This window comes from Eutrema salsugineum, unplaced genomic scaffold (assembly GCF_000478725.1).
Source record: "Eutrema salsugineum unplaced genomic scaffold, Eutsalg1_0 scaffold_7, whole genome shotgun sequence".
NCBI lineage: Eukaryota > Viridiplantae > Streptophyta > Magnoliopsida > Brassicales > Brassicaceae > Eutrema > Eutrema salsugineum.
The window spans coordinates 5,451,873-5,471,205 of record NW_006256486.1 but is presented as its reverse complement, the minus strand read 5'-3'; the positions used below and the strand labels follow the sequence as shown (position 1 = coordinate 5,471,205).

The window sequence follows — 19,333 nt, the reverse complement described above, 5'->3', positions numbered from 1 at the left end:
AAAAAAATTGATTTATTAATATAGTATAGTTATAAAAGGGTATATAAGTACCTAACTACAGAGCTTAAAACGCAGAGATAAGACTAAGCACAAAATGACATGCTCATTGCTTTCACCTAACTCCAATGATCGTCTCTACCTTCTCCTTGTACTTCTCCTTCTTCATCATATTCTTCTTCTCCTTCTTCTTCATCGTCATCTTCATCTTCATCTTAATCATATTCTTCTTCATCATATTCTTCTTCTTCTTCTCAATTATATTCTTCATCTTCATTCTTCATCTTCATATCCTTCTCCATATCCAGCTTTATCTCCATATCCATATGCATATCCATCTGGTGGATATATATCTTCTCTATTTATTCTTTCCATTTCTAAGTCATCTGATACTTCTTCTTTTGTCTTCGTGTATGGAACATAGATGCTTGAGTTGAGTAGCTTTGGATCGTTAACATTAAGATCCCCTAATTGGTCTGCAAAGGCGTAGAATCTGCTACAGTCATCTACAAAGACGTGGACGCTACTAGGTTTTTCCAATGCTTCATGATAATCTCCAAAACCTTGGATTTCAACACGTTGAAGAGTGTTCCTTTTGGGGTTGAAGTAGAAAACACAAAACGGTTGTTTAGATGTGTAGTCTTCCATGGACAAAACGATTTCACCCGTAGCAATCACTCCAATGACGGAAACGTCATGAGCCAAGAACATATCATCCCTCAAAGCGTATGCGTATTTCGACCATTCCTGTTTTTCAGCATCCTCTAAAACCCACACACGAAACACAATGACATCATCATCGTAATCACCATAATAAATCACACCTAATTTACCATTATAGTTAATCAGTTCACAAAAGTCTTCCGGGTAAATAAAGCTGAATTTCTCAGACCTAACATCAAAGCAAATTATCACAAATTTAGTCATCCTCTCAAACGTGTCCTCATACCCAGACGTATCACCCAAGTAATACACAACCCCATTGATGCATATCCCTTCACTCACACCCTCATGTCTTAAGGAACATCTGATTTTCTTCCACCTCCTTTGTCCAGTTCCTAATGGCAGAATTCTATGATGATCAGGACCACATGGATAAGCCATGAACAATACTTTGTATCGCTTGTCAATCGGATCAAACCCTAAAAAGCTATACGCCTTTCTATATCTTATGAGAAAAGGTAAGGTCGCATACTGTCCAGTTATAGGGTTACATATCACAGGCACTCCATAGTAATCCTCCTCTTTAAGGTACATACCATAGAAGTAGATCAAACCAGAGGCATAGCCACATGCGAATCGTCGGTCACTTTGAGAATATATCCGCATATTGTCTGGAGGGAACTTCATATGAAACTCTGCGGCGGCTACTACAAGAGACGATGACGACGAAGACTCATATGGAATCTGACGCTGAGGCAACGAGAAGAAGCTCCAAAGACCCTTTTGTTCGATGGCAAATAAGATACGCGGCTGAGCCGAGGACCTGGTCAGGAACAACTTGGTGAAATCTGGTCGGAGAAGCATGGAACCCCATAGCTTCGACAGGCAACGAAACCTCGCGAGTGACTTTGCGGGCAATCTCAGGAGTATCTCTTTGATGAGATCAAAAGGGATGGAAAGTGAATTCATGATTGCTGATCGGAAGGAGAGAGATTTAGCACTAGAAGACCCAGAGAAACCTAGCTATGTTAAGAGACCTGGCTACCCTATTATTTATATATACTAGGTATCTGCGCGCGTTGCGTTGACACAATCATTATATAAACCTTATTATAATTTGATTATCAAGATTCTTGTAACATAAACATCACATTTTTATTTTCAATTTTTGCCAAGCGCAGGCTTTATATATTTAAGAAATCGTATAATATTTTTATATTTGAGTTTATGAATAATAGTTAAATTGTATAATATTTTTTGTTAAAATTTCGGTATATATCATTTTTTAAGATGAACAACACTTATTTACAATATTAAAATAAAATTATACCAGTAATATTAATCAAATATAGTAAAAATTGTACTTTATATAATAAACGAAATAAAATCTAATAAATATTTCTTCAGAAAAAAAAATTCTATGTCTAAGCCTCTAAAAAAGCTAGTATCACAATTATTATCATAATAAAATAAATATTAATAATCATCACAATTATATGTCATTTTATCACCTAGTAATGATTCTGATGAGGTTATTTCTATTATTGATTTTCATAATTATTAGATTATAATTATAACAAAACATGACATATATATTCAAGTAAATTAGCGGTGGTAAATATGACCGTTATTTCTCAAAACATTGCAAACACTACTATTGGTTGTCGTAACGGTGGTTTTCAATTTAAAGTAGTATCCATTTGTTAATCGTAATCAGATTCTATTCATTGTTAAGAATAACTGCATCTATTTTTGAAAAAAATGTCTCCTTGCACGATGATTTCTGATTTAGATATAGCATCTGATCGATCTTCTATCTGTGTTCAAGTTATCAAGAGTGTCGAGGAAAGCCTAGGTGTTCACGGTATTCAGCGATCGTTTATATTCGCAGACAAACATGTAAGTATAACTTCAAAAATAACATACTGTCTGAATCTTAATATATTATCAATGCCATCATTATTTTTTAACTAAAAATCTAGGGTGATCGAATACGTGCATCGATTCCGAATCGTTTAGTAGACCATTATGAAGGCATGATGTGTGATAAAGATTGGTACTTCATTGGTAACTTCAAAATTACTCCACACATGGGAACTTCGAGGATTACAGTCAATGGTCTCCATATCTGTATCGATGAGGATACTCATGTTGAGAAAACATCGCCTAAATCAGATGACCAGTTGTATTCATTTGCTAATTTTAGAAGTATCCTTGACGAATCTCTGATGGAAAACATAGACGTTGGTATGTTTTCTTAGTATTTTATTATACTCAATTAGATTAATTAATACTCTACTTAATTATATGAATATATTGCTTTATGCTAGTTGATTTGATCGGAGGTATTATTAAAGTTTGTCAATTGGAACGTCAAGACCAATTTTGGATCGGAAATCAGAGAATCAACTCAAGTGTTCTAAAATTTACAATTAGAGATTTCGAGTAAGAATCCATTGATACAAAGACTAATACATATATAAATCTTTACTATCATATTCTCGATGTTAAGGAAAAATTATATATTAATTCTGATTTTTAGGGGTGTCGACATCAATTGCATAGCGTGGGGAAGAGATGCTGAACATTTTGAGTCCTTATGGAAAAATACTCCTCGTCGCAAAATCATTTTCTGTGTATTGAGATTTTGGGAGATGTGTCGATATGGAGGTTATTTCTCATTCTATCGACCAACCATATATCAATTTATATTTATATCAATTGTAGCTAATATAATTTTCTATATTGTACAGATGAAATATGTGTTTGTTCTGGTCGAGAATTCTCTGAAATATTGTTCGATCCACCAATTCCTGAAGTTGAAAATTGTCATTTTATGTAAGCATTGTTCACCGATATCATCTTGTAGATTTGCTAAACAAAATTGTTGAATATTCGATTCATTATTTATCTTTTTCTTGCAGGCTTGACTACACAGATGATTTTAACAACATTGAAGATGACTACTTTTTTGATCACTCACCTATTTTCCCTAGTCATTGAATCTACCTATTTCATCTGATGTTTTCATTTATTTTGTTTGACAATTCTATTTGACTTTTTCTCATTATTTTGAATTTTAAAACCCTTTAATTAGATGAAAGAATTATTATACATAATAAATTTAGAAAATATTAAGATAACACATTAACAATATGATTGATATTGAAAACATTATTAATTACTAATAAATTTAATAGATCAGGGCAATAACCGAGATATTCATAAATTATAGGGCTAACCTCTTAATCATTCAAGACCATCACAATTTATTTGTTAAAGGAAGAGTCCAAATTTGGTTACAACACGGAATTTTTTGGCCCATAAGATGTATACAAATTTTAGGCTCAGATGATACATAATTTAAATGTAACATAATAAATCGTTTATATCAAACAGATTTAGAATCAAATCAGTTATTATATATGTTATTGACATACTTTTTAATAATCCAACACGCGGTATTTTTTGACAGAACATTATTAAGAATAATGACATATGCCTGATTATCCATTCCTTTATTTTATTTACACTCCAATTGATCAAGACACAATCGTTTATCGTTTACATGCGGTTTAGGCATTAATATTATATATATAATCAAAAATGTTAAGTTTATTGTATATTGGAGATATACATCTACAAAATATTATAGATATACATATATCAAAAACTATAGATATCCATCTATTCAAATCTATCAGAAGTTATCAGATATTTTTTCAAAAACGCAATGAATACTTAGCCTTTTGAGTAGACTATAGTTTACAAATCAACTTTTCAAATCACCATACATCACCAAAAAAGACAAAACACTTCAAAACCATTGATATACAAATTTATTCTAAACACTAAAGACAATGTAACGATATCATTCATAACATTCATAATATAAATAAGACATAATCATTCATAATATTCATAATATAAATAAGACATAATGCAGTATGCATAGAGTCAAACCGAAATAGTAGATTAAACAACAACCGATATCATTTAATAAGTATCATAATATAATAGTTTTACAAACGTTAAAAAGAAAGATAAGGAATTGACATTCCATCGATGGTACATTAGTTAAGGCGGTATCGCCTACAAAAAAAAAAAAAGAAATCGATATGTTAGATCAATATATCTAAAAATCAACTAACAAAATATGTCAATAAAGAAAAAATAAATTTAATACTTACTTAGCCCTGAAATCGTCAATCTCGTCATCAATAGGATTACACAGGAAATCAGAGCAAGGAGGGTAAGAGCATAGGACAACCGAATTTTTATCAACACCTATCATTAATTTTATGAATCAGAATTAGAAGAATGCAAGATTAGCTATTCTAAAATACTAAAGAAGAGGAATAAAAACCTACCTTGACCATTAGTCATCTTCCAAAACCTCAGCAAAAACACCACTGATTCACTTTGATACGCTGATAAACACTATGCAGATTCTTAGCCACATTCCCACGGGCGATACATGGCAATACACAATCTCTCCTAATTGATTAAAATATAACAAAAAGGTTCTTCCAATTTAGATGGCATAAAACCAAAACGATACATTTTTTTTTTTGCATAAACAAACGACATATGGATATAAACTTATAGATCTTACCCTGCATCAAGAAGTTCAAATCGAACATATGTTGCATTGTTCTCATAAGCATCGCTGTTGATCTCACAGAGATCACCCATCTTCAACACGGTTCCCATTACATCTATATCGAATACAAAAAAAGTGATATTAACAAAACGATATATTATACTAAAATTGTCACAAAACTAACAGATGGTTACCAATATTACCAATTAAAAACTCAAAATCTAATCCGCGAGTCACGATGTCAAAGAAGCGTGAGCAATTTAGATGCAAGTGCAAATTATGGGTTACTGGAGAGATAGGAATCACGACCGTATGAGATCCGAAAATAAACCGATGCCTGTTTACGGTTATGCATATCGAACCACTGGCCTTCTTAACAACGAATCGACGAACCCTAAACCAGTAACCTTGTTTAAGTACAGGTCCATGCAGAGCGATTTCATCGGGCATGACAGTTGCGCCGATACGATGACCCTAAGATCGATTTCGCATAAACTCAAGTGTAAATTCAAAAGAAAAATTGCTTTTAAAAACAACCCTATGAAATATATAAAGAAATAACAACTACATAACGAAATACCCGATCGTCAGCGAGAATCATCTCAATTGTATCCCCAAAGAAATTTACATTCTTCCAGAGTCGAACAACTTGCACATGAACTTCACCACCGGTGGTGTAATAATCTAACCTAGAGATATCAACAACATGAGACATTTTTTTTTTCTCTGTCAAGAACACAAAAGGAAAAGTAAAAAAAAAAGAAGGAAAGCGAACACATATATATACGCGTTACATTCTAGACAGTTATTTTCTTTTTCAACCCAATAAACTTATGGAAACATATAACATTGAATATATATTATTAAAATAAAGATTAAATTATTTATAGGTTTTATTTTAAATGACAACAATTGTCTGTCAAAGGCGTCTTTTCATCCGTTAATGTACTTTTTCGAGACATTAGCAGCATGCAATATGAGAGAATAAAATCTAATTGCATCTGGTGGACTAAGCATACACGCAACCGAGATAGGCGAGCATACCGAGTCAAAAATAATCAAAAAATACAATAATTTCTTCAGTATACAATCATTACACCAAGTTAGTGAACGTAATTTTGCTGGACAATGTTTTTATAAAACCAAATAAACAGTTGGGGGGAAGGGTAACTTTGTTGTTTATTTTTAACAATGTATATGAGAAAATGAGGATATATATAACATCCAAATAACGGTTATGGAAAGTGTCGCGTGTATCAGTGCATTTTCCGTATTTTCCAAAAGAAAAATGTTCCATTTTTGGAAAGTTGCAATTTATGATGAATATTCTAGATAGATTATTGGTTAACACAAATTATTTGTTAAAGGAAGAGTCGAATTTTGGTTATAACACGAAATTTCTTGACCCAAAATAGTCTTGTAAATACAAAAAAAAAGTGTCTAAACAAAACTAATAATATATATGGATTATCGATTTTGAATCATTCTAATCGGCCCAAACCATTAGACATCATCTGTATCCAGCCCATATAATCTCTCTCTAATCCTGAAATTTCAATAACAAAATCATGTAGATCTAAATATACATATTTTTTTTTTTCATAAGTCAATTTAAACAACACATCGAAACATACTTACCTATTGCGCAAGGTCAAAATGATATTCAATGTAGACGTCATAACACTATTCAATGTAGACGTGCCACACTACCACGCGTGCATGGCCTCTTACGTGGATATCTGCATTGTTATAAAAAAGATTTGAGAGAGAGAAGGCGACCACGAATTAATACTATAAAATCAAAATACAAACATTAAGTATTATAAACTCACTGTTCCAAAAACTCATCTAACTCAGGAATACGGGGATTGAGTTCAAACTTAGTAGGAGATGTGGAAGATATAGTGATCTTGCCTATGTTGATAAAACAAATACAGAGTCAAAACAATAAAACAAAACGAACATAGAGAATATAAATTAGTATACTAAAAATACCTCCAAAATAATCAATAACGGCCCATCTAAGCACACACACAATGATATCTTGATCACAGCATCTCCAAGATACATAAAAGTTTTTCGCCATCTCACCGAACAATTCACAACTCAAATCAACACCACTAAATTAAAACATGCCACACATATTCAGATGGATAGAATAATTAAAACGACATTATACAGTTTAAAACATTCAGCAGACAGTACCGTTTATCTCTAAGACAGAACGTGACAGTTGAATATGAACCCCATATCTCGGAATCACATATATCATTACATAGACTGCCATATGAAGGAAAAGAATGCTCTCCAGTCAGTAAACCACAGGACGTTCCAGATAGTCTTACATTTAAGACACGACCTATCAAATCTTCATAGACAACAAAAATTAAACAATGTTAACATCAGTAAGATAATAATAACGAAATTCAATAACTAAATCAAAAATAAACACACCAACTAATAGTCATCATCATGGGCACGATCCAATATCCTTTGAAAATCAAGGAAGTCAAAATAGGCATTTTCACATCTACGTGAAGTCTTGTCAATGATAGTTGATGGTAGGAACAATATTTTGTATCTATGAGAAGTCGGTCTACAACTATCCTCACAATCGATAACAGAAAAACGACTGATAATAATCCAACTACCAACATCTATGCGAGACGATGCAACACTGATCTCACCATCACTAACAGTGGCCTGAATTTTTACACCCTGTGAATAAAACAGTCAATTGGACACCGACAAAAATTTAGAATATTTTTGTGTAATAGTACAATAAATACCTGTTCATCCGACAATATGAGCTCCATAGAAGAACGTTTCGAAATTAGCATATGCACCCACGTTTGTAAAACCTTAACAAAGATAGCACAACCATCTTTGGAAGGACTCAAACGTGAAACACACCTACCAAAACACATTGAACCAAGAGAAACTGTATAAGTACACTCCGAATCCTGGTGTCCAGATATACTAATATTCTTTTCAACGAGTATATCACTCAGTTCGACGTTTCGCTGATCTTCACTATCATCGTCAATATCAGTCTCATCATCCAACATAACATCTTCATCATCATTTTCATTATCATCAGTTGAATCGGCATCGTCACCATCTTCATCTTCGTCATCACCGCTATCATCTTCTGAGCTATCACTTGAACCATCAGATTCTTCACAAGTCTCATCGTCGCCAATAAAATCATCCTCTGAATCATACTCATCTGTTTGGTCCATATCATCAGTATCTTCACCCGTCTCTGAATCAGACCCCATATAATCCTCAAAACCATAATCATCATCAGTACCACGACCCGATAAAACCTCGGTATCATCAGAGTCACTATCTTCTGCATAGATAAATATATGTAAAAACGGTGTAATTAGTATTCTAAAAAAAAAAACAGTGTTCAAAACAAAAAACAAAGAATTGAAACCATTAGATTCTTTATTCATAACCCAAGCATTCCTCGCAAAATCCCATAGAAAAGTCTTCTGAGCATGATCACTCGTATTAACACGATCAGAACCTAAATGCAAAAAACAAACATTAGAACAAACATAAAGACTTAATATACACCATTAACAAAAATATATTACATTAAGAGCAGAAATACCTCCTTTGATAAAAAGCTCGTGATCAAGAATAGATATATGATACGAAGAATCAATGTCTACATAAAAATTTAAAACATTCATAGATTAATATATAATAAGGGTATGCATCTGAAAGGCTAAGATATAACATTACAAAAGGTAAAAACTGTAAGGTTAATAGACAGGACTACCTTCGATAACAGGATTATATGTCCGCAAGGTCCATTCATCGATAGCAGAATCGATAAGTAGCTTGCATGGATAACCTACAAATACAAACAACTACTAATAAGTATTATAAATTGAATGAATAACCTAAAGAGGTTCAACAACCTTTTTTTTGGTGATATCCACGAAAACGTATGGAGTCACGTAACGATAATCAGTCATGTCTTTGTTATCCATATTCTGACGATGCGATTTCAACACAGACTTTAACCCGCGAGCATAAGCCTGGTTATCAAAACCTATAGTCATATAAATTTTTAGAATTCATCTAAAAAAATTGAGAGCATACATACTATTATTAAATTTGATAATAGTTATACATATATACCAGAATCGGTAGACGGAACTTCCCAAGTGATGATGACTTTAGATGGATGATCAAAGCTGTATTTAGACGAACACATTGTTAGCTTTGCATGCAAATAGACAAACATGCTGAATCTTTTCTAAAGAGATCCAAAAAGTTAATGCTATTATAAAAACCCTAGCAAAATAATCACAGAACCCTAATAGAAAAACTAATGCGTAAATTATGAGAAGTTTGGTTGAAAACGCTCATATTTATACGTCCAAACAATCTAGGGTTTATTTTCTTGTGATAAATACAAAAATGTAATTATTGATCTACATGCGATATTATCTTCCCATGAATTTCGTAGTTATTAATAATAAAAATGTAAAGATTCCATTCTAGATAATAACAAAGAAATTATGGAATATTCCCTTTTACAAAATATTTAATAAATACAAAATATTTCCAAAAATCGAGTTAAAATAAATAAAAAACTAATCACAGGATTCGAACCCGTGAATCTTCGATAAATGGACAAAGCACTTAACCAACACAGCTACCATCTCAATCAGCACAAACGACGTATTGGAAGGTATGTATATTTGTTTTTGGGTTTGAAATTTGGGCCAATTTATTCGAGAGAAGAGATTATGGCTCAGGCCATTTTTTCTTAAATTTAAGAAGTTTTCCATTTTCAGAGCAACTAATATCGATTTTAATGATTTAAAATTAACTAATTCAACCAATCAAATCTATATTAGTATTTGCGAAGTGAATCCGATTGTGGTTTAACGCACAATTTTTTGTGTCGTTTTGATTAATGAAATTCTGATGATTTGATTGGTTGATAATTGTTATAATTTGATTGGTTGAATTAGTTAATTTTAAATCATTAAAATCGATATTAGTTGCTTTAATTATGGAAAACTTCTTTAATTCAGATAAAAAGGGCATGGGCCATAATCTCTTCTCTCGAATAACTTGGCCCAAATTTTAAACCCCAAAAAATTATACATACCTTCCAATACGTCGTTTGTGCTGAATGAGATGGTAGCTGTGTTGGTTAAGTGCTTTGTCCATTTATCGAAGCTCACGGGTTCGAATCCTGTGATTAGTTTTTTTATTTTATTTTAATTGTTAGAATTTAGTTATAATTCGATTTTTGGAAATATTTTGTTTTTATTAAATGTTTTATAAAAGGGAATATTCCATAATTTCTTTGTTATTATCTAGAATGGAATCTTTACATTTTTATTATTAATAACTACAAAATTTATGGGAAGATAATATCGCATATAGATCAATAATTACATTTTAGTATTTTTCACAAGAAAATAAACCCTAGGTTGTTTAGACGTATAAATATGAGCGTTTTCAACCAAACTTCTCATAATTTACGCATTAGTTTTTCTATTAGGGTTCCGTGATTATTTTGCTAGGGTTTTTATAATAGGATTGACTTTTTGGATCTCTTTAGAAAAGATTCAGCATCTTTGTCTATTTGCATGCAAAGCTAACAATGTGTTCGTCTAAGTACAGCTTTGATCATCCATCTAAAGTCATCATCACTTGGGAAGTTCCGTCTACTGATTCTGGTATATATATATAACTATTATCAAATTTAATAATAGTATGTATGCTCTCAACTTTTTTAGATGAATTCTAAAAATTTATATGACTATAGGTTTTGATAACCAGGCTTATGCTCGCGGGTTAAAGTATGTGTTGAAATCGCATCGTCAGAATATGGATAACAAAGACATGACTGATTATCGTTACGTGACTCCATACGTTTTCGTGGATATCACCAAAAAAAAGGTTGTTGAACCTCTTTAGGTTATTCATTCAATTTATAATACTTATTAGTAGTTGTTTGTATTTGTAGATTACCCATGCAAGCTACTTATCGATTCTGCTATCGATGAATGGACCTTGCGGACATATAATCCTGTTATCGAAGGTAGTCCTGTCTATTAATCTTACAGTTTTTACCTTTTGTAATGCTATATCTTAGCCTTTCAGATGCATACCCTTATTATATATTAATCTATGAACGTTTTCAATTTTTATGTAGATATTGATTCTTCGTATCATATATCTATTCTTGATCACGAGCTTTTTATCAAAGGAGGTATTTCTGCTCTTAATGTAATATATTTTTGTTAATGATGTATATTAAGTATTTATGTTTGTTCTAATGTTTGTTTTGTGCATTTAGGTTCTGATCGTGTTAATACGAGTGATCATGCTCAGAAGACTTTTCTATGGGATTTTGCGAGGAATGCTTGGGTTATGAATAAAGAATCTAATGGTTTCAATTCTTTGTTTTTTATTTTGAACACTGTTTTTTTTTTAAGAATACTAATTACACCGTTTTTATATATATTTATCTATGCAGAAGATAGTGACTCTGATGATACCGAGGTTTTATCGGGTCGTGGTACTGATGATGATTATGGTTTTGAGGATTATATGGGGTCTGATTCAGAGACGGGTGAAGATACTGATGATATGGACCAAACAGATGAATATGATTCTGAAGGTGATTTTATTGATGACGATGAGTCTTGTGAAGAATCTGATGGTTCAAGTGATAACTCAGAAGATGATAGCGGTGATGACGAAGATGAAGATGGTGACGATGCCGATTCAACTGATGATAATGAAAATGATGATGAAGATGTTATGTTGGATGATGAGACTGATATTGACGATGATAGTGAAGATCAGCGAAACGTCGAACTGAGTGATACACTCATCGGAAAGAATATTAGTATTTCTGGACACCAGGATTCGGTGTCTACTTATACAGTTTCTTTTGGTTCAATGTGTTTTGGTGGGTGTGTTTCACGTTTGAGTCCTTCCAAAGATGGTTGTACTATCTTTGTTAAGGTTTTAAAAACGTGGGTGCATATGCTAATTTCGAAACGTTCTTCCATGGAGCTCATATTGTCGGACGAACAGGTATTTAATTTATTGTACTATTACACAAAAATATTCTAAATTTTTGTCGGTGTCTAATTGATTGTTTTATTCACAGGGTGTAAAGATTCAGGCCACTGTTAGTGATGGTGAGATCAGTGTTGCATCGTCTCGCATAGATGTTGGTAGTTGGATTATTATCAGTCGTTTTTCTGTTATCGATTATGAGGATAGTTGTAGACCGACTTCTCATAGATACAAAATATTGTTCCTACCATCAACTATCATTGACAAGACTTCACGTAGATGTGAAAATGCCTATTTTGACTTCGTTGATTTTCAAAGGATATTGGATCGTGCCCATGATGATGACTATTTAGTTGGTGTGTTTATTTTCGATTTAGTTATTGAATTTCGTTATTATTATCTTAGTGATGTTAACATTGTTTAATTTTTGTTGTTTATGAAGATTTGATAGGTCGTGTCTTAAATGTAAGTCGATCTGGGACGTCCTGTGGTTTACTGACTGGGGAGCATTCTTTTCTTTCATATGGCAGTCTATGTAATGATATATGTGATTCCGAGATATGGGGTTCATATTCAACCGTCACGTTCTGTCTTAGAGATAAACGGTACTGTCTGCTGAATGTTTTAAACTGTATAATGTCGTTTTAATTATTCTATCCATCTGAATATGTGTGGCATGTTTTAATTTAGTGGTGTTGATTTGAGTTGTGAATTGTTCGGTGAGATGGCGAAAAACTTTTATGCATCTTGGAGACGCTGTGATCAAGATATCATTGTGTGTGTGCTTAGATGGACCGTTATTGATTATTTTGGAGGTATTTTTAGTATTCTAATTTATATTCTCTATGTTCGTTTCGTTTTATTGTTTTGATTCTGTATTTGTTTTATCAACATAGGCAAGATCACTATATCTTCCACATCTCCTACTAAGTTCGAACTCAATCCCCGTATTCCTGAGTTAGATGAGTTTTTGGAACAGTGAGTTTATAATACTTAATGTTTGTATTTGACTTTTTAGTATTAATTCGTGGTCACCTTCTCTCTCTCAAATCTTTTTTATAACAATGCAGATATCATGCACGCGTGGTAGTGTGGGACGTCTACATTGAATAGTGTTATGACGTTTAGGTCTTAATCGATTGGAGTGTAAATTAAATAAAGGAATGGATAATCAGGCATATGTCATTATTCTTAATAATGTTCTGTCAAAAAATACCGCCTGTTGGATTATTAAAAAGTATGTCAATAACATATATAATAACTGATTTGATTCTAAAACTGTTTGATGTAAACGATTTATTATGTTACATTTAAATTATATATCATCTGAGCCCAAAATTTGTATACATCTTATGGGCCAAAAAATTTCGTGTTGTAACCAAAATTCGACTCTTCCTTTAACAAATAAATTATGATGGTCTTGGATGGTCAAGAGGTTAGTCCTATAATTTATGAATATCTCGGTTATTGCCCTGATCTATTAAATTTATTAGTAATTAATAATGTTTTCAATATCAATCATATTGCTAATGTGTTATCTTAATATTTTCAAATTTTATTACGTATAATAATTCTTTCATCTAATTAAAGGGTTTTAAAATTCAAAATAATGAGAAAAAAGTCGAATAGAATTATCAAACAAAATAAATGAAAACATCAAATAAAATTGGTAGATTCAATGGCTAGGGAAAATAGGTGAGTGATCAAAAAAGTAGCCATCTTCAATGTTGTTAAAATCATCAGTGTAGTCAAGCCTGCAAGAACAAGATGAATAATGAGTCGAATATTCAACAATTTTGTTTAGTAAATTTACAAGATGATAACGGTGAACAATGCTTACATAAAATGAGAATTTTCGACTTCAGGAATTGGAGGATCGAACAATATTTCAGAGAATTCTCGACCAGAACAAACACATATTTCATTTGTACAATATAGAAAATTATATTAGCTACAATTGATATAAATATAAATTGATATATGGTTGGTCGATAGAATGAGAAATAACCTTCATATCGACACGTCTCCCAAAATCTCAATACACAGAAAATGATTTTGCGACGAGGAGTATTTTTCCATAAGGACTCAAAATGTTCAGCATCTTTTCCCCACGCTATGCAATTGATGTCGACACCCCTAAAAATCAGAATTAATATATCATTTTCCTTAACATCGAGAATATGATAGTAAAGATTTATATATGTATTAGTCTTTGTATCAATGGATTCTTACTCAAAATCTCTTATTGTAAATTTTAGAACACTTGAGTTGATTCTCTGATTTCCGATCCAAAATTGGTCTTGACGTTCCAATTGACAAACTTTGATAATACCTCCGATCAAACCAACTAGCATAAAGCAATATATTCATATAATTAAGTAGAGTATTAATTAATCTAATTGAGTATAATGAAATACTAAGAAAACATACCAACGTCTATGTTTTCCATCAGAGATTCGTCAAGGACATTTCTAAAATTAACAAATGAATACAACTAGTCATCTGATTTAGGCGATGTCTTCTCAACATGAGTATCCTCATCGATACAGATATGAAGACTATTGACTGTAATCCTCGAAGTTCCTATGTGTGGAGTAATTTTGAAGTTACCAATGAAATACCAATCTTTATCACACATCATGCCTTCATAATGGTCTACTAAACGATTCGGAATCGATGCACGTATTCGATCATCCTAGATTTTCAGTTAAAAAATAATGATGGTATTGATAATATATTAAGATTCAGACAGTAATATATTAAGATTCAGACAGTATGTTATTTTTGAAGTTATACTTACATGTTCGTCTGCGAATATAAACGATCGCTAAATACCGTGACCACCTAGGCTTTCCTCGACACTCTTGATAACTTGAACATAGATAGAAGATCGATCAGATGCTATACCTAAATCAGAAATCATCGTGCAAGGAGACATTTTTCAAAAATAGATGCAGTTATTCTTAACAATGAATAGAATCTGATTACGAGTAACAAATGGGTACTACTTTAAATTGAAAACCACCGTTACGACAACCAATAGTAGTGTTTGCAATGTTTTGAAAAATAACGGTCATATTTACCACCGCTAATTTAGTTGACTATATATGTCATGTTTTGTTATAATTATAATATAATAATTATGAAAATCAAAAATAGAAAGAACCTCATCAGAATCATTACTAGGTGATAAAATGACATATAATTGTGATGATTATTAATATTTATTTTATTGTGATAATAATTGTGATACTAGTTTTTTTAGAGGCTTAGACATAGAAATTTTTTTTCTGAAAGAATATTTATTAGATTTTATTTCGTTTATTATATAAAGTACAATTTTTTTTTATATTTGATTAATATTAATGGTATAATTTCATTTTATTATTGTAAATAAGTGTTGTTCATTTTAAAAAATGATATATACCGAAAGTTTGACAAAAAATATTATACAATTTAACTATTATTCAGAAACTCAAATATAAAAATATTATACGATTTCTTAAATATATAAAGCCCGTGCTTGGCAAAAATTGAAAATAAAAATGTGATGTTTATGTTACGAGAATTTCAATAATCAAATTATAATAAGGTTTATATAATGATTGTGTCCGCGCGACGCGGGCAGATACATAGTTATAATAATTATCAACCAATCAAATCATCAAAATTTCATTAATCAAAACGACATCAAAAAGTGTGCGTTAAACCATAGAAGAATTCACTTCGCAAATACTAATATAGATAACGTGATAAGTAAGAAAGATAAACAAGAAAAAAAAAAGGAAAACAGGTTTCTCGAAAAAAAAAGAGTTCCTGGAAAAACAAAATTAGGGTTTTTTTGTCGCTTTACATACGTCGTTTGATTCGAACTTACGACCTACAATATAATAATGGACATACACAACCGTTATGCCACTAAATATATTTATTTTAATAATTCTAAATTGTGGCTGCATACACCGAGTATTGATCAAATCTTTAGCCAAGTCAAAATTGTGTTTACTTTTGTGGAGTGTGATATGAATTCAAAATTTTAGATAACTCGGTTGAAATTCAATTTTTTTTAAAAAAATTTATATTGATCAAATCTTTAGCCAAGTCAACCAAAAATTATCATCTCATTTATCCCAATTAGATGTCATGAACTAAATAATTCACTTTAAGTCAATGCGGCTTTTTTTCTTTCTATTATATAAATATATAGGTACAACTTAAGTATGCACTTACACGCCAAGTAATCATGCAATGCACAACCAAATGGGTATTGTAAGCAAATTTCTGAAGAATCACAAAACAGCTCTCAATCATACACAACATTCATTTCCATTGTAATTTGTTTATAAACTATCAAGGAATGAGGCACTACATGATAAAAGATTGCCTTCTTACTTGCAACATTTCTATTGTAATTTGTTAAACTATCATGGAAGAAGGCACTACTGAATAAAAGACTGCCGTCTTAGTCTTAAGAGGCTACATTATGAGAGGGAGGAAAATGGTGTATTAGCTACCTCAAATATATCACAGTAAATTAAAATTTGCAAATAACTGTTTAACAGTTTACACAAGCCTTTAATGTGAAAGCTTACAACGAAAATTAACTCTTTGGTGTTTATCCAATCAATTTTACTTTCGTTTATATATCCAAAAAAGTCAAAAATTGTAATTTCCATGTCTTTCTCTCAGTCTCCTCTCTCCATATAGAACAAATTTGATAATCAGTACTAGCTGATCCATAAAATTTTCATTGTCGAATTTTAGGGAAAAAAAGAAAATGTTGGCAGCTTGTTTTAGCTTTGTCTTCCATCTCCGAGCTAACCAGTTGTTGCTAATCTGATTTCAGAAAAATCTAACGGCCATTGTTTTCCAGTTGGTTGTTGGGCCTGAAGAATTTCATTGAGTCAATACATTCCTCATTTTGCATAAATTTAGGCTATTTAGCCAAATTATCATGATGGCACACTCAATATTTCAATTTCGGTCATATGCATATTATTTAAATAAGTGACAATAACAATAACTCTGTAAATTTGACCCAAAAAGAAAAAAAAAACAAACTCTTAATAGAAGTGACAATAACGTAATGATGAAATGCATGAAAAATTTGAGAATACTTAGTTGATTTACGGTTACTCATCATTGTGATGCTAGTTATCACCCATATACACTGAATCTATTGATGATCACAACAGAATATATAAGATCACTTCATGAATGAAGACCTACATCATCATCAAAAAGATATTCATTTTTGTTTACCAATGTCAAATGAAAGTAAAATGTGATGACTAAACTAATGTAGTTAATGAATACATGAATTGGAAAAATTTGGTTAGGTTATATTTTGTGCGAAGTTTGACCCATAATTCTTGAAAGTGCTGTGTCCATCTGAGGACTAATCAAATCTTAATATTGAAGACCTTTTAGTCTTCGTGTTCAGGTAAACTAACTCATCACCAATGTCTCCCGGCCCTTTAACAGGCTTCCCTTAGGATATGTGAGAAATACAGTATTGCTGCAATCACATGCTTAGTCCTCTACAACTTTGAGGAAGCTACGCTTTCTGTTAGATCAGATAGAGAGTATGCTAGAAAGCACAGTGTGCATGGGTTATATGTACGGCCAGAACCGGGCCTGACCAATGGTTATTAATCCCTAATTTAAGGGGATCCACTTAAGACTATTTGAGAGGATTTATTAGAATTGAAGATTTAATAATTTTTTAGATCATTTGAGTGAATTAGGTAAGTTCTCATGAAATTTTATCAAATCTCACCTAAAACCATGAGATTTGGATTTTTTTTTTTTTTTAACTAAGAAACTTCACTAAAACATCTTCAAATCACTAAAACTTCCTTAAAATTAACTAGTTAAAACATTTTTAACAGTGGATTTGAAAGTTCATTTACAAATCGCTAGCTAGTTCAATAACATTGTATTTTTAAAATTTTTGTTTTTTAAAGTCATGTTTGAATAACATAGGTATTGTAAATTTTAATATAAATCACTCCAAATACTAAATTGAATACACACCCCTAAGTAGTAGATAATTTATTGAATATTTCTTAAGAATCCCAATTATAATAGAAAAATAAAAAAAATCAACTCTTAAATTATTATTGAAAAAACTATTGTAGAATTGTTATATTTTCTTAAAGAGTTCATATTATAGTTTTAACAGTATTAGTCACTATATGTTGTATATTTACGGTTTAAAAAATAACATTTGACCGGCACTGTGTACGGCAAATATATATCTAGCAAAATTCTTTCATGGTCTTATATGCACGTATTAATAATGCATGAAAGACGCAGAGAAGTCGACGGAAAGAAAAAAAATGCCAAAGTGGGTGTGGTCGAGTGGTTCTTTGTGTTTGTGTGGGATGTTATCTCATTCCACCCGGTTTCAATCTGTATGAGAAACAAAAACACATTTATTTGAAAAGTATGGGTTTGGGTCCATATAGTTTATCTAGTAGTTCGGTAATAGGTAATTTTTGGTATTAGTCGAAAGGCATTTCAAACTCGGAATAGACAATGTAGTAATCTATTGGATTTCATGGATTTCATGACCCGTTGACTCAAGCTTACTCGAGCTTACTCGGTACTGTCCGTTAAACCGTTGAACCAAGACAATCAGTCCACATTATAGCCTTTCAGTGCGTTTTTACCGCCGCCGACTAGAACAGCCTATAAGATTTATCAAAAAAAAAAATATAGGGAATAAAACTACGTTCTATACGTGAGAGACAAAGAGAAATCGAGGAAATAAAATCATTCGGCGATATATAAATGGTGAAAATGTGAAGTGGACAAACATAAAAGAAGCCCTAAGGCATAAAATCATTAATATAAGAAGTAATAAAATCATGGTTCACAGACAAAATCTTTTTGGTCTAACAAAGATATAATCCACTCATGCTGCTGGAGCATAATCATAGATAACGTCATCATCGTTGTCACCGTTCTTCAGCATACTGATCAAATGCTCGATTT

At 31.6% G+C, this 19,333-nt stretch overlaps 1 protein-coding gene across 1 annotated transcript; it reads right to left on the bottom strand.

Annotated features, from left to right (window-relative positions):
- Positions 1-251: 251 nt before the first annotated feature.
- Positions 252-1,629, bottom strand: LOC18010733 (F-box protein At1g47340). The gene is made up of 2 exons (XM_024150531.1): positions 391-1,629; positions 252-275 (listed from the first exon to the last, which is right to left on the bottom strand). Exons 1-2 carry the CDS (start codon positions 1,627-1,629, stop codon positions 252-254), a joined length of 1,263 nt encoding a protein of 420 aa, XP_024006299.1.
- Between the last annotated feature and the right edge of the window lie 17,704 nt (positions 1,630-19,333).

What these genes read in the sequence shown, in the direction of transcription:
- LOC18010733 (XM_024150531.1), bottom strand. Translation starts at nt 1,629, where the DNA reads ATGAATTCACTTTCCATCCCTTTTGATCTCATCAAAGAGATACTCCTG. An exon ending in ACACGAAGACAAAAGAAGAA is followed by an intron (nt 276 to 390) that starts GTATCAGATGAC and finishes ATGAAGATGAAG; the next exon opens with AATGAAGATGAAGAATATAA.